Raw genomic sequence first — 16,225 nt, 5'->3', positions numbered from 1 at the left:
ATATCAAAATGAATCCGCCACAGGTATACATGTGTTCCCCATCCCGAACCCTCCTCCCTCCTCCCTCCCCATACCATCCCTCTGGGCCGTCCCAGTGCACCAGCCCCAAGCACCCAGCATCATGCATCGAACCTGGACTGGCAACTCGTTTCCTACATGATATTTTACATGTTTCATTGCCATTCTCCCAAATCTTCCCACCCTCTCCCTCTCCCACAGAGTCCATAAGACTGTTCTATACATCAGTGTCTCTTTTGCTGTCTCGTACACCGGGTTATTGTTACCATCTTTCTAAATTCCATATATATGCGTTAGTATACTGTATTTATGTTTTTCCTTCTGGCTTACTTCACTCTGTATAATAGGCTCCAGTTTCATCCACCTCATTAGAACTGATTCAAATGTATTCTTTTTAATGGCTGAGTAATACTCCATTGTGTATATGTACCACAGCTTTCTTATCCATTCATCTGCTGATGGACATCTAGGTTGCTTCCATGTCTTGGCTATTATAAACAGTGCTGCGATGAACATTGGGGTACACGTGTCTCTTTCTGCCAATGGATTTTAAAGTTACGATAGACTTGCCAATTTAGAAAGCTTCAAATTTACCAACAGAAACCTTGGAATAAATGCAACAAGGGCTTTCCAGTTAAAATCTGGGGACTTAACACAATGGTAGCCTCCTCACACACATTATTATTATTTAGAAAACTAGACTATTTCTAAAAATGTCAAATCTGCCTTTTCTAAGTGAAGACAAATTTCCTCAGAGAAGATTCTGTAGGAGAAATATTCAGATTTTCTGTTGAGGACATTAAGTTCTATTTTCCAATTAACTTAAGGCAGAAGTCTTCAAAATATGGTCCGTGAGCCACCAGCATCAGCTGAGAACTAATGAAAATGCAAATTCTCAGGCCTCGGTCTAAATTTTAAAACAGAATTTTAAACCTCTTAAAACAGAAGCTCTGGGGGTAGTGGGGCCCAGTAATTTGTATTTTAACAAGAACTCCAGAAATTCTGACTATCACTAAAGTTTGAGATGACTGCCTTAGGTAAATAAACATGAGGCTTTTTAGTACTTCCTAAAAATTAGGACCTTTGTGATTTTAATTCCTAAGCAAGCAGTCAGATAGAAGAACACCAAAATTCAGAGACTGGCTTTGAGGACCATAAATAATAAGTAAGATTCACGCTGAAGAAGATAAAAATACAAAAAACAAAACAATAATTATTTGAAAACATGCATTATAAAAGTAATAAGGGACATTAAAAATTTTACAGTAAGATAACATGCTTTTCATTTATTTGTTACTAGCATTTTCAATATAAATATTTTGAATATTAATATATAAACAGATTTCCATTTATAAAGGTCAGTTGGTGATGATTTTTATCTTGCATAACTGCTTCTATCGCTGAGCCATCTTACTTTTAACACAGAAATAACGTATTGCTTTAAAATCAGGATTTAAAAACACATTACAATAAAGAAATCGATTAGAAACAACAAAACATGCATTAGGTAACCAGCAACTGCACTGAAATAGATACACCACTCACATATTCCATTATGTAAATGAATTCAAAGATGTTTCATGACTGATCAGCTAGAAGGGACATAATGATTTATAATTCAAATAACTGAGCACTGAAATCAAATTGAGTTAATATATATTTCTAAATATGCAAACCTGAAATAATTGTTAAAAAATATAAATCAATGTACCCAAGTTGAAATTATGCCCATCCCTTGGTTTAAAATGTTACAGCTTTTAAACTTTTATCTAATAAGCTTTTGGAAAATATGATTTTTTATTAACTTCAAAAAGGAATGCTCAAAAGCAATAAGTGACTTGTAAAATAAAAGATTATAGTCAGGATTAAAGAATATATAAAAGATGTAAATGATAGGAAAGGATCTTAAATAGCAGATACAAATAAATTAGGCTTTATGTAAATTAAACAAAAAAGAATACAAATCAAATTAATTTTATATTAGATTTCAATTTCAACCTAAAAAATAGGGTAAATCTAAACACAGATATGTGCTATAAAATAACATAGGCTTCTTTTCAGATAATATGTTCTCAAAGTAATACATTGTGAAAAGGCCAGAGTTTGCAATACTAGGAAGTACTTATAAACCACTTCATATGTTAGAAATAAAGAGTATTTCAGCATTATTATTAAAAAAATACAGGTTGAGCTTTTTTTTTAATAAGAAAAAATACATATCTTAAAAAGCCAAAATGACCACTGGAATTGGGTTGTACATCACTTTCCAGTAAAAAGGAAAAACAGCCTGGACAGGTGTAATTTATCATTTTTCTGATTTAATATCAAAGAAATATATTAAAATAATAAAAAGAATCCTGAAATCCTCAAAATTTGTAGTGATAAATAGCCCTCCCTGTCTTTATTGCATTATACCTACTAACAGAAATATTGCATGGTGGATTTTGCCAGACAAGGACGATTATTTTCCAATAAAAAGTTGCATATTAAATTCCAGCACAAAAGTGGGTGTCTAATACTTTGGAAATCTTTTATGGTTTGCCAAGGAACACAATTTTAAACTTAACTAATACAAACATATTCCTGGAGTGAACCCACGTTAAAGATTTCTATCCAGTGCCACCCATTTTCAGAATGCTGTCTTCCTATTAAAATATCAGCTAATCTTAGTGGTTAACTAAACTAACACTTATTTTTCACAACTCCTATATATTTGATAGCTAACATATAAAACATAATCAACATGCTTCTCTCTCATTGGTAGAAACACTACAATGCTATCAACTATGATGTAGTAAGAAAGGATGATTCTGGTTTTAGATTTTAAAAATCTGGTAAAGAGAGACCTAACCATTTAATGTGTAATGGGAAATCTTATTCTAGAGTAAACAAGATGTTGATTTGGTAGAGGAAATAATCAAGGAAGTGGTCAAAACCCTTATAATTCTCTTTCTGTTACTCCTTTGTGCCTATTAACTAGAGAAAATAATACTCATTTCAACTGAAATGAACACTGAAGAAATACTGACTCTTAGGAATTCAGTTTTTATAAAATAACAGTTTTTAGAATATACTGACCTTCTTAAGATTAGTTATATGTGTTCTTTTAAAACAACACCATCCTGACAGTTATGAAAAATCATGGATTAAAACATATGTGGTTGCCTACTTTTTTATGTATCCATTTATAAACCTGGGTGGATATAAACGTAACTTTTGCTAGTTAGAAATCTATATATCCATATAAATTCAATTGTGACTCTGAATAAAATGTTTCATATTATGTAGCTAATATAAATCTTTCAAAATTATGCATTTATAGATAAGGCTAAATGAAATGCTTTTTACTTAAGAAAACCACTTGAAAAATTATAAATAAGGAAAATACCTGGCCAACAGAATGCACTTGTTAGGTTTGTTTATATACATTATCAGATACAGTAAAAAGGATATCCAACAGAAAGGTCATTTAGGAACTGCAGCGTCCTTGAAATTACAGGCTCACATCTTCCCCAGTATTTAAGGTTTGTAACACTAAACATGAAAAAAAAGTTTTTAATTATAATTAAGCTATTTGCTTGTGTAGGGAGAACATGGAAATACACATCATTCATGTAAGTTGACCTACATCACAAATACCTCACGAAGTGGGTTTAAATACCAATGGAACATTTTCTCTTCTTTTTATTTCATGTTCAAAATTACACACAATCGATGCACAAGCAACATTATTCTCCAAATGGTCTATTATTCTATAAATTTCTTTTTGTAAATTAAACTTGCCTAAGTGTTTCACAAAAGAAACATTAAGTTTGTATCCAAAACAAACACAGTAGGGAGTGACAATAGGAGTTTCAAAGGAAGTCAAGTAGAGACTTACACTTACTGCCAAGAAATGAACCATCAAATTTGGGGTTCCAAAACTTACTTCTTAGGATCATGTTTGTTTATCTTGCTTTGTTCTCTGCAAATAAGGCAGTGCTACCTATCTTTTACACAGAGGAAGTAAGGGGTCAAGTGGAGGCACAGAACCTTAGGCCAAGTGTACAGCGCTATTTCTTGACCAGAAACTAGTTAATTCTACTAATATTACAAGGATAATTTAAGGACAGGTTCCAAGAACATGTCTCTGATAGCCATAGGTTTCTACTGGAATCAATGAATGCCCTGTTTGAAGGCAACCAAATCTCTCTCAATGATTCCAATTTGTAATAATCTCTTGAGTTGGTCTTTAAAACTGAGCACTTTGTTTTTAATTTAAAAAGGCTGCCCACTGAACTGAAGTTCAGCAAAGTGTGTAAAGTTCTCAAAACTACGTTTTGATACTGTATACTGCAGTTGCATGGATACCTTGACAAATAACAATGCCTTTTGGATGGTGAATTTTAAACATGTAAAATTAAATTTCAGATAAGAACAATGCTACCATTCTAAAATTAAAGCATAATTTTAAAAGTCTGTTATTAAAAATTAATATATATGAAGATATTTAAGCACAGTAAGAAGATCAAATCAATACAACAAAAGAAAAATCAAAGAACCAAAGCAGGGACTCACATTTTCGTCATGAATGTTTCTAGAACATGGTTGTCATCTGTTATTCCTAAGACTTCTGACATACGGGCATATACCTGCATGAAAACATTTAATTGTCAAAAACTTTATCATTAATGTATATTTTCTACAGACTATTCAAACTGAATAAATGTAAAGATTTAATATGCTGTTGTATCCACAATGATGCAGGGAACAAGTGGGGAGAACAGAGTAAGAAGTTTTAAAAATTTTTTCTAACTCCTCTTTTTCTTCCAGGAAGCACTTCCCTTATTTGAAATACATATATACCCACAAAAACCCACATTCACCTACTAATTTTAGTCCCAGCATACCACATGATTTCTTTTTTTTCAAAGTGGTAACAAACTCATCTCATAGATGGGCTGGAAAGTAGAGTGCCTCAATAAAAGATTCCAACATTTAAAAAATTTCCATCTATTCCAGGTTTTGGCAAGCCGTCAAATAATTCAGGATTATGTTAGGCACTTATAAAAATAAGAATTAAAAAAATAAGAGGAAGTTAAAGAATTTATAGAAATTTTCCTCAAATCTCTCTCAACAAGTTCCCCCAAATATAGAGATAGGTCTTACTTTCCATGCTGAGACTGAAATCCCAGACTCAGGGATTCTCTGCTGAATACACCGGGGCCTGAGAATCCACTAAGCTTTCCATTAGGGTGTGCTGGTTGCAGAGTTTGGGGTGTAACATTTCAGTCCCAACCCCAGCCACCTTGAGCTTATAAATACATATCCCATTACAAGTGGGAAAATGCCACTGGCAGCCAATGGAATATTCCCTAATAGCCTGGCAAAGCTGAGAGGTGGGTTGACACCTTCACACTCCCTGATGCTCTGGTGTGATTCCAGGTTCTCTCTGCCAGACACCAGCTGTATGGGATTTCTCATCTCTGATTTGATCCCCTGTGGTTCTGTTCTCTTACTTTCTCCTGATCTGCCTGTTTCCTATGGTATGGCAACTTAGCTTTCACTTATTCTGCCTTTTGTTTTTCGTATGTAAACACTACCTTGATATAATGCCATTGGTTGTGAAGGTGAGATGGAAATCACAGGATACCACACATCATCCAGAGTCACATGGTAATACAGGGGAGAAAAGTGGTCCAATTGCAGAGATCTCATGTTTGGCTTTTAAACATTATTTAAAGAGAAGTTTGTGTTCCAAGCTTTTGACTTAAGTTCTATGACCAGAAGCTCCTCAGGCCAGTAGAGTGAATCAGGGGGAGAAAAAGAGGGAGAGGAGGGAGTCAGAGGGGGCAGAAAGATGGAGAGGAGAAGCTGGGGGAGAGAGAAAGAAAGGAAGATGGAGTTTCAAACTCCTGTTAACTTCTGCTAACTTCTGAGCCTAAATTAAAAAGCATTTCAATAATACTATCTGTGACTTTGCTCATGAGAAAGGCCTTCATCTCTTGTACCATCAAAGCTATCACTGTTTTGAAAGATGTTTGATGGAAAGAGGGAGCTAGGGAGAAAGAACTTACAGAAGTTAGTTACCATCAAATCCTCAATCATCAGAAACCTTTCAGCACATAGAAGGCTCCAAGGAAGAATGGTTGTAAAAAGGGAAGTGTCCCTTATCTCAACGTGATCTAAAATCTCTCATGAATGGGAATAAATTGGGTCCCTTGGAAAATCTGATATCGATATGATTATGGCACACAGGGCCCTTCACAACTTGGCCCCAACCTACTTCATCTTCTATCATTTCCCTCAACTTAAAGTCACAATGAAAAACTTATGAAATGCTGAGGCTTGTCATGCAATTACAGAGCTCTATATGTTCACAAGCTGTTTATTTTTTCTGAATCATCCTTCTTCTTTGTCTTCCTCTGATTCTCACTCAGAAGTCATCTCTGAATCCTCCTTCCATTTCCAGGTTGCACTCTCCTTTATGTTCTTATAGTTTCTGGTCCATTTCTCTAGCATGGTGCTTTTCACACTGTAATTGCTTGGGTGTTCATATCTCCTGCTACTGCTAAGTCGCTTCAGTCGTGTCCAACTCTGTGCGACCCCATAGACGGCAGCCCACCAGGCTCCCCCGTCCCTAGGATTCTCCAGGCAAGAACACTGGAGTGGGTTGCCATTTCCTTCTCCAATGCATGAAGGTGAAAAGTGAAAGTGAAGTCGCTCAGTCATGTCCGACTCTAGCGACCCCATGGACTGCAGCCCGCCAGGCTCCTCCGTCCATGGGATTTTCCAGGCGAGAGCACTGGAGTGATGTGCCATCGCCTTCTCCAGTCCATATCTCCTACTACCCTCTATTTTTGTAAAATAAAATTTTACATTTTCAAGATTTTACAAATGCTATTTTTTATGGCAAAGATCAAATTAATTTGATTTTGCCCCATGCTACACTGAATAATAAAAATAACAAAAATGTGATTTTTAAACATTTAAACATATTAAAAATATTTTTAAATTGATAGTTCCTATAAGGAAGTTTTCTGTTGTGTCTCTGGCATTCAAGAAAGAAAGAATCTAAGCAGGCAGGTCTATTGTGCTCTGTTGTCAAAACAGCTTCTCAAAGCATCAGATATGACCCAATAAGATGCTAAAAAAACAGTCAACATTGACACATGGCAGTGCTTTAATCCACAATTATCCTTGTAACTTGCACCATTCCTTTTATCATCCATTAGCTTTGATTCCCATTATCCCATCTAGAACTGTGTCAACGCTTTTGTCCCTAGGGATTTCTCTCCACTACTAGGATCTGACAGTCAAGCTTGAGTACTAAACAGGATCATTACCTCTTAAATCCACTTATCTGATCTACTGAATAGTAAATTGAAAAGCTCATTAAGAGCAACAATCTGATTTGTTTTCACGTGTGACAGGGTCATTTAAAATCAATGTATGATTACTGCATTTCTGTTAAAAGACCATCTCACATTTTCCAAGGTACCTTATCATGAATTCAGAGAGCATGCAGATAATATGAAAATGTCTTTAAACATTTGAAATGCAGTTATACCATACATACACATAATTTGGGGGTGAGGACTAATTTGTCCAGTGAGCAAATATCTGTAAAATTGTTTATCATAAAGCACAATTCAATGAAAGTTTTCTACTGAAAAAATTCTAACACAGTATTTAGGGGTTTTCAACATTTTCTAAAACTTCTATCACTTCACCCAAAATAATTTTTATAACAGCAAGAAGAAACTATATCACAATACATACTCATTGTAAGGAAAAATACAGGAGTTGGCATAGGAATGAAAGAAAAGGGAAAAAAGCTCACTTTCAGTTCATAGAGTCCTAATCTTTTCTTTCATTATCAATTAAGATAATTTGATCCTAGTGAAAACTAAGCAAATATCTAAGAAACAAAAGACTAATGAGCCCATTTGTGTTGCTATCTCTCTCTGAAGGACACGGTGAAGCCGCATAAACCGTGGTGCCTTTGGCTGCATGTTTCGCAGAGTCAGAGGCGCACACACTGTCCTCTAGTTTTGCCGTCCATCGTGCCTGCCTTCCTCTCTTCTTTAAACATGCAGGTTTTCCTATTAGACTACAAACTCCCTGAGGACAGAGATGATACTCTTTCATCTTGCATCCCTATTACTCAATAACTGTTGAATGTATAACAAAAATGCACATTTTGGCTGATTCCATTTCATTCATAATTATTTTGACAAAAGGAAAAAACAAAAAAAAAAGTGTCTTTTTATACAAAGAACTTTTTTGTGTGTAAAAATAAAATATTCCAAATTCCACTCACTCAGGTGACCACTTGCAAAATTTCATTATTTTAAAAGATGTAGTTTTTAAAAATCATTATCATTTTTCAATTGAGGTATACTTGATTTACAATGCTGTGTTAGTTTCAGGTATACAGCAATGTGATCCAGTTATACACACACACACACATATATATATATATTCTTTTTCAGATTCTTTTATAGATAATTACAAGATATTGAACATGGTTCCCTATGCTATATAGAAGGTCCTTGTTGTTTACTATAGAAAGAAGTAATTTCAGTGCTTACATAATACTTCAGGAAGAAGCCCTCCTTGTAGATTCACTAAGAAGAGCTCTCTCCCCTCCTCTGGATGCTCAGAGCATCCACTGTTGCAGGCCGGTTAGCGGCACTTTTCACATAACAGAACATCATCCTGCTGTACTAATAATTTTCCATGTTAATATGTATTTCCTCCATTACTTCATGCTGCCTGAGGCCAGGGAAAATGTCTGTTTCTTTTTATAGCTCCAGATGTACTTAGTACACTGTCTTGATAAACTTAGCAACACAGAAAGGCACAGGTTTTGGTCCCAAAGATAACTGGATTTGAGTTCTGCCACTAATTAGGTGTTAAAGTCTCTGAACCTTGGTTTCCTGTTTTTCTGAGAAAACAAGAATGATAAAAAGACCTACCTTATGGGCTTTGGGGAAGATTAAATGATGGTACCTAACAGAGCCTGGCATTGAGTACTATCCAACAAATGCGGCTTCCCTCCCCAACCCCTTTCAGGGACCCCTTCTAATGTAGACGTGCTCAATCGAGTCCGACTCTGTGCAACCCCATGGACTGTAGCCCACCAGGCTCCTCTGTCCATGGAATTTTCCAGGCAAGAATACTGGAGTGGGTGGCCATTTCCTTCTCCAAACCCTTTCTAGTATATGCTAGTACTGCCAGCTACTACCTTTCCAAGAGAAAAGCGATTACATAAAAAGTAGCAGAATGGTTAAGTGCTTACCCTGAAGACTTTCACACAGAAAAAAGGTGAAAACAAACAAAAAAACCCCGTAAAATGTGTATTAACTTTGAAATCTTTGTGTATGTTCAATCAATTAACACACTCTTGTCTTCATATCTATTTATCTGGCTGCTTCAGGTCTTGGTTGCAGCACAGGGCATCTCTGCTGCGGAACACAGGCTTAGTTGCTTCGCAGCATGTGTAATCTTAGTTCCCAGATCAGGGATTGAACCTGGGTCCTCTGCATTGCAAGGCAGATTATTAACCACTGGACCACCAGGGAAGTCCCAATTAACACAATCTAATCATGGTTAGAAATGGCATTTGTTAAGAGCATAAAGCTTCAAATTTTCATGATACAAAACCAAATTCTTTCTACTTCTAGATAGTCATTGTCTTAGAAGCTAGGAATATCACACATTTTAACCAGTCATCCATTTCTCTGGTTCTTGAAATACAGGAAGTCATTAGAAATGTAAGAAATTACCATTATTAAAGACATAAGAAGGTATGCTCCTAAGACACTGTCTTAATATGTTTTATTATCTCTATTCATTTTACTGTAGAGCTTCTTTTAAACTCCAGAAAAGAGCATTGGATACAAGTATAATGCTTCAGTGACCCAATACGTTCTTTAATTTCTAAACTAACCAAGTGACAAATATTGCCTGAGCATATGCAGGTACTTGAAATGATCTTAATCTGGTTTTTAAAAAAGAAGCCAGACAAGATAAGAAAACCAGACAAGGGAATACACACACAAACAGCAATAAGATTTTGAGCTATAAATTTAATAAAGAACAAAAGCATGCGCTGTGATAATTTTTTAAATTGCCTTTTTTTCCAATCCTAATCCTTGGTCTTGGGTATCTGCAGTGTTGTCTCTAACATTCTGGTTATAACTTTGAAGAAACTAATTATGTCAATCTTAAATTTGAAGTAGATTACAGGACTGGGAAACCCAGAATATTAGTTCCTAAAGGTTGTATGGATATATAATGACAGTCACAGAAATTCAATAACAGCCCTCTATGAAATGTACTCAAAAGCACCACATGAAACAAATTAAACAGAACAATGAATCTCTCATTCTGCACAAATAAGAAAATAAGAGAAAACACTGGTTCTATAGGTTTTCATAAGAGTTGTTATAATGAATTAAGATTCTGGATAATGAATCTTCAGAAAATTACAATAAGTTAATACCCCTGGGCCTTCTATAAATGTTTAAGATGTTATAACTTCTCAAAGAGCTTTTATAAGCAGGCTCAGTGTAGAAAATTAGTAGTGCTGTGGAAATCAACAAAATATTTTGCCACCAGATGATATATTTCCTGAACCAATTCAGTATAAAAGAATTCACATCCAATAATACAAAATTGATACCATAAAATTTTAAAAACTCAACAGTTATAAATTTTAAAGTATTGTTTTAATCTACTGAAATGACTTATAAATCAAGATTTTTAACTGAATCTAATTTGGTAAAACAAAATCCGTCACTGGAGAGGATTCAATATAATAAAAACATTAACGTTCCTTAGAAAATAATTTTGGAACTGAGTATGAACTCACTTCTTATGAGTAAGAAACCAATTTCCACATTTTTTCTCAGGCTTCAAAGTGCCCTTGAGGCTAATGCAGTGCTCTCTATATGAGACCCATTAAACAGAAGGGGAAGGGAGGGAATAAAGGGAAAGGTATAAGAGGAAACTAATAGAGTATTTAATGACCTGGACCTAAGCAGTTTGGAACTAAAGATATTGAGCTCTCTTGTTAATGTCTGAAGCAGAATAAAACATAACCATCACAAGTAACTTGTGACCAAGAGAATTAATGGTACAAGAATCACTGCTGTATATTAAATACATACACTTAGTGATACTGAATAGAGCCACATTAATCTTGGCTAATTTTTCCATATCATTTAAGCAACAGCACAAAATACAGGACCAAAATTAAGTAAAGCAATCTTTTGCCAAAAGTTAATTTTAAAACCATACTTTATATTGGAAACCAAGCAGTAAAAGATTAGGAATCTGCTTGCCTCATTCAGTTTGAATACAGAATGACATCTGATAAACAAAAGCTGGTTATGGAAAAATAAAATAAATATGAATGTTAAGAATTTATTTCAGTTAGAATATCTGAACCTACCATCTGTGGTGGCCATCTTGCTAAGGGGACATGTACCTAACAAATCTCTTAAGAGGCGTTCCCAATCTGCTTGAATAAGCTATTGTATAAGAAAACTTGGAGCGATCACTTTGGCCTCACATTTCCTTCGCTCCACATCCTGTAGCACAAAGCATGAACCCAGCAGGCTGGGGTGCAGGGCTGCCTGCTGCCCTGTGATAATCCCCTCTCCCAGTAGGGGCCTCCACTGATGCATGGCTAAGAACATGCTTCCTCTTTTGCTTGCACCCCAGTGGGGTTTCCATTCCTAACTTGGGCCCAAATCCAGACAGCTAAGGAAGGGCTCCAGATGCTGCCAGAGAGCATTTTGGATTAGTTTCTAAACATTCATTTATTACAAGGAGGGGTTCAGGTACAGTGCGAAAGCCAGTTAATACTGGTAATTTTGGAGAGATTCTTTTCTTCCCACCCATGACCAGATCTAAGGTCTAACTACCACCTGTTCAGCAGAAGCTGGCTGTTTGCCTCATTTTCCTTCAGGGAGCCACTGACTAAGGATCTCCACCAGCATGAACCTAATGTCTCCCGACAGGCCTTCACTAGCCAAGAGGGAGCTGGGTCGAGAGCACCAGCTATTGGTCACAGGACACACAGTCCACAGAAAGGCTCCTGTGGTGCAACCAGCTGAAAGCCAACTAGAGAAGATGGGGAGTGTACATTTGTCCTGACACAGCTTTGCTCCTGCTGGCTGCCAACTCACTCCATATCTGGGGCCAAGCTTCTGTTAAACTAGTCTTCTGTGGCTAAAGCCATGGTAAAGTCTAGGGTAAATATATTATCTTTCCAAGTTCATACAATAAGAGGCTAACTATGCCTATGGCACAAGGCTATGAGAAGAAAGCTTGATTAATTTTGGTAGAAGGTTCTGAGATCATAGTTTAAAGGGAGCATTTCAGGTATTTGATTTATAATTCTTGGCAATAGCAAATTTATAAGATGACATGATTACATTTTGGAGCAAAGAACTGATGCTAGATAAAGTCTGTTAGAGGGTGGGGAATTGGGAAGTAAATGATTTTGTTTAGTCCTTTATACCTTTCAAAGGTGGTGTTCAGAAACATATTCTGGCACAGCAGATACATATGCTCTAATTACCATTCAATTAAGAGATACTATTCAGTGTAAACTAGTACAACTTTCTCCTTTCAGGTATGAATAGAAAGTGTGTCTTAGTTGCTTAGTCGTGTCCGATTCTTTGTGACCCCATGGACTGTAGCTGACCAGGCTCCTCTGTCCACAGATAACTGGTTAGAATTGGCCACTTGAGAAGTGTTATAATCAAGAAACCTAGGCTGCTTTCACACTACACAATCACCCCAAACAGAGGTGTCACAGTTAATACTGCTTATTACCTGACTATTGAACATTTGGTTATAAAACATGCACACTGTAGGATTACACAGTGCAAAAAAAAAAAAAAAAAAAGGAATCAAGAAAATGTTCCCTTACACTTGTCACTGTGAAGGTGCCTATTTTAATAGTAAGAATCTAGGGCTGTGGTGAGAAAAGCATAAAGACTGGTGATCCACCACAATAACCAGCAGCTCAACTCACCTTAACTACTTTCCAAGCCTTCTCTGGAACTCTGGACACATCACTCCTCAGGCGTACAACCTAAAAAGCACAGAGTTTAGGGACCTGCCACCTGATTTCAGGGATAAGGGAAGAGCAGAAGGCCTTCCCAACTTTAGATACAAGGAGAATGTGGCTCAGGATCTTTGTGGCTGTCACTTAAAATATTCATGGGACTTTGATTTTATTCTGGAGGCTATGAGCAGAGGCATAGAGCTGTTCAAAGCCTGGATGTGGTTATATGGATTACAATGGATTTGCTTCTATGAAATAATTCAAGAAACCAATTATTAAAGCATAGCCCTAAAGAAGAACAAATTATAAATAATAACTGACAGAACTATTTTTAAGGATCTCTTAGTACTGTTGTTTCCCACAAGGCACTCTCATTATGCAAGTGTGGCAATGGGGCTAATGATGTAAGTAGGCCAAGTCACCTTCTGATGGGTAAAAGTACATGTTTAATAAATGAAACTCATTTCAGTAGTCATTTAAATCATACTGAGTTTTCTACCACTAATCCAACTCTTGCACACACACACACTGCTTCCATATTGCCTCTCTGAAACATGTCCCATTTCCTACATTCAGAACAACTTCTGTACTTTCCTCCCACTCAGCTCTCTATCCCTCAGGAAGGACAACTGACACAAAGAGTAAAGGAGTAACAGCTCAAAGAATAAAAAAGGCTACCAATGACTGTACTTTTTATTATTCTTCAAATCAGCCATTTTCATCTTTTTATTACATTCTCAAACTTTACTCAGAAACATTGATCCTATTGTCCTTTGTATCTTTTACTTTCTGTCTCTCTCACTAGCCTAGTTAGTGAAAACTTTAGCTTACCCTAAATGCAACGGATCAGAGTTCACCTTCTGATGGACTTCTGATGTCTTCAAACACTAATATCGGGGTTTCCCTGAAGAGGCAGTATCTGCAGCAACAGGCTAACTACTGCTTTCATCCTAGCCTTCCTACTGAATACTTTTATGTTGAAAATTAGCTACAGTGTATGCAGAAGTCTAACTGGTGAACCAAGAACCAACCAACCAAGCAGCTGCCCAGGAAGAATATTATTCTCTCAGTAAGAAGACAGAAATGAACATGCTAACCCAGTACATATTTTAGGTAACTTCAACCAGGAGGAAACACAGAATGCATATGTAGTGCAATGCATGTGGGATTCTGCATGAGACTGCTCCTTGCGAGTCTAGCACAGTGCCTGGCAGGTAAAAGGCATTCAATAAATATTTTGATTTAATGAATCAAGTCTATGATTCTAGTAAAATTAGTTAGTCTCTAAGAGTCTGTTTCTTTATCTATAAATGGAAAGAATATCACAATGAAAATATCACAAATTAGAAAGCAGTCCAATAAAGTGGTTAAAGAGCTATTCTGAAGGCCAAGACTAGTTGGAGTCTACCAATTACTGAATGATTTTGAACAAGTTGCTTACCCTCTACACCTCAGTTTTCTCAAATATAAAAAAAGGATGATACAGTAGGACCTAATTTACAGAATTTTTGAGAGAGTTTAAGTACTTAACTTATGTTAAGCACTTACAACAGTGTGGGCACATGGTAAAATTTCCATAAAGAAGTGGCCATTATTACTATTGTCACCAAATGCTATATCATATATAGCACTGGCAGTGCATTGGCAGGAGCACTTAGAAAATTTTTAGCACACAGTACACACCAAATAAACATTAGCTACTAGCCATCAGACTAGGTGGTCAGTAAACGGCCGCTACTATTAAATAAGATACAGTCAGACATTAGTCTAACATTAAGGTTATGAGCCATACACCAAGATGACAGTCCCTTTTATTTGTGCTTTATCTAGACTAGCTGCTGGAAAATAGATATTTGTTCTAAACTAGTACATGAGCAGCTTTAGTAGTGTATAAAGAAGAGGGATTACAGGGAATAGAGTCCCAGTGAAAGACAGCCTAATTCCTACTCTTGTGTCTTCTCCCTATAACGTCTACTTTACAGAGAAGGAAAAGGAAATGTGACGAGAGAGGAGACAGGAGGAAAACAGAATGCTCTGTGGCAGCAGGTGATGTTCTGTCCCAAGGGTTCATCTGTGCAACTTAGGCTCCTAATTTCAAAGCCCATATCTTCCTTTTTTGAATCATTACAAGTTCCTGTTTGCTGTCTCCAGGGTAAGTTCCCATCTAAAGGGCTAAGTGATGATTTACATCCCTGTGCCCAATAAATTATCAAAGTCTTCCCAATTCAGGTAAACAAATTCATCCAATTCTCTGAGTTTTCTTTGTTAAATTAAATGTACACAGACAAGGGGTTCCAGAACATCATCATTAGTTTTAAATTAGCAAAAAAGTTTTTGTGTGATAGGCCCAGTAAGAACAGAAAGGGTCTGCCATTCATATATGAATATAATATTGACCTCTCACACTAGACCATGGATTGAATTGCTGATGGACGGCTAGCCAGAACTAGAGGTACAATCTGTGGTTGTCGAGATGAGATTTTTCCTTGAGAAGTAAAACAGCAAATATGGGGATGAAATTTCTGATAATGGTCTTATCAATCATTACACTTAAATCTGATCATGCCTAGTGCATGCATGCTAAGTCACTTCAGTCGTGTCCGACTCTTTGCGACCCTATGGACTGTAGCCCACCAGGCTCCTCTGTCCATGGGATTCTCCAGACAAGAATACTGGAGTGGGTTGCCATGCCCTCCTCCAGGGGATCTTCCCAATCCAGGGATGGAACCTGCGTCTCTTACATCTCCCGCACTGGCAGGCGAGCTCTTTACCACTAGCGCCTCCTCACGCCTAAAGGCAATGGGATGCACTGGAGAGCAAACTTGAGTCTAGAGTATAATGATTTGCTTGAAAACTCAGGATCTGACACAGAACAAGTTTTTAACCTTTCTGAAACCTTTTTTAAATTCTGTAAAATGAAGATAATCCTACCTATTAAAGGGAATTTTGCTGAGAAGACTAAAGGAGAAAATGTAACAAATAATGCCACATAGTGGAGTTAAGCAGAAAGCAGAAAACCCAATAAAGGTTAGATTAAGGTTGGAGATAAACAAAGAAAACTCAGATAAACTCAAATGCTATTTCCTAGGTATTTCTCAGTCTACTTTACCTGAAAATACAGGTATTATCAGGGTAATGTTT

General features: G+C 36.5%; 1 protein-coding gene across 6 annotated transcripts in view; it reads right to left on the bottom strand.

The window, feature by feature from the left end:
* Window positions 1-16,225, bottom strand: part of RANBP17 (RAN binding protein 17) — a 383,888-nt gene that overhangs the window by 106,731 nt on the left and 260,932 nt on the right. For 4 of the 6 annotated variants that reach the window (XR_009491905.1, XM_059878830.1, XM_059878831.1 and 1 more), the window contains 3 exons: window positions 13,052-13,111; window positions 4,576-4,649; window positions 3,472-3,552 (listed from right to left, as the gene is read on the bottom strand). Coding sequence is in view for 5 of the 6 variants with exons in the window: in XM_059878830.1 (XP_059734813.1) it covers window positions 3,472-3,552; window positions 4,576-4,649; window positions 13,052-13,111 (215 nt within the window). In the remaining variant the exon portion in view is untranslated. The remainder of the gene's footprint in view (window positions 1-3,471; window positions 3,553-4,575; window positions 4,650-13,051; window positions 13,112-16,225) is intronic. The other 2 variants (XM_059878829.1, XM_024981423.2) reach the window with 1 other exon arrangement.

This window comes from Bos taurus, chromosome 20 (assembly GCF_002263795.3).
Source record: "Bos taurus isolate L1 Dominette 01449 registration number 42190680 breed Hereford chromosome 20, ARS-UCD2.0, whole genome shotgun sequence".
Lineage (NCBI taxonomy): Eukaryota > Metazoa > Chordata > Mammalia > Artiodactyla > Bovidae > Bos > Bos taurus.
This window is presented reverse-complemented; position numbering and strand designations above follow the sequence as displayed.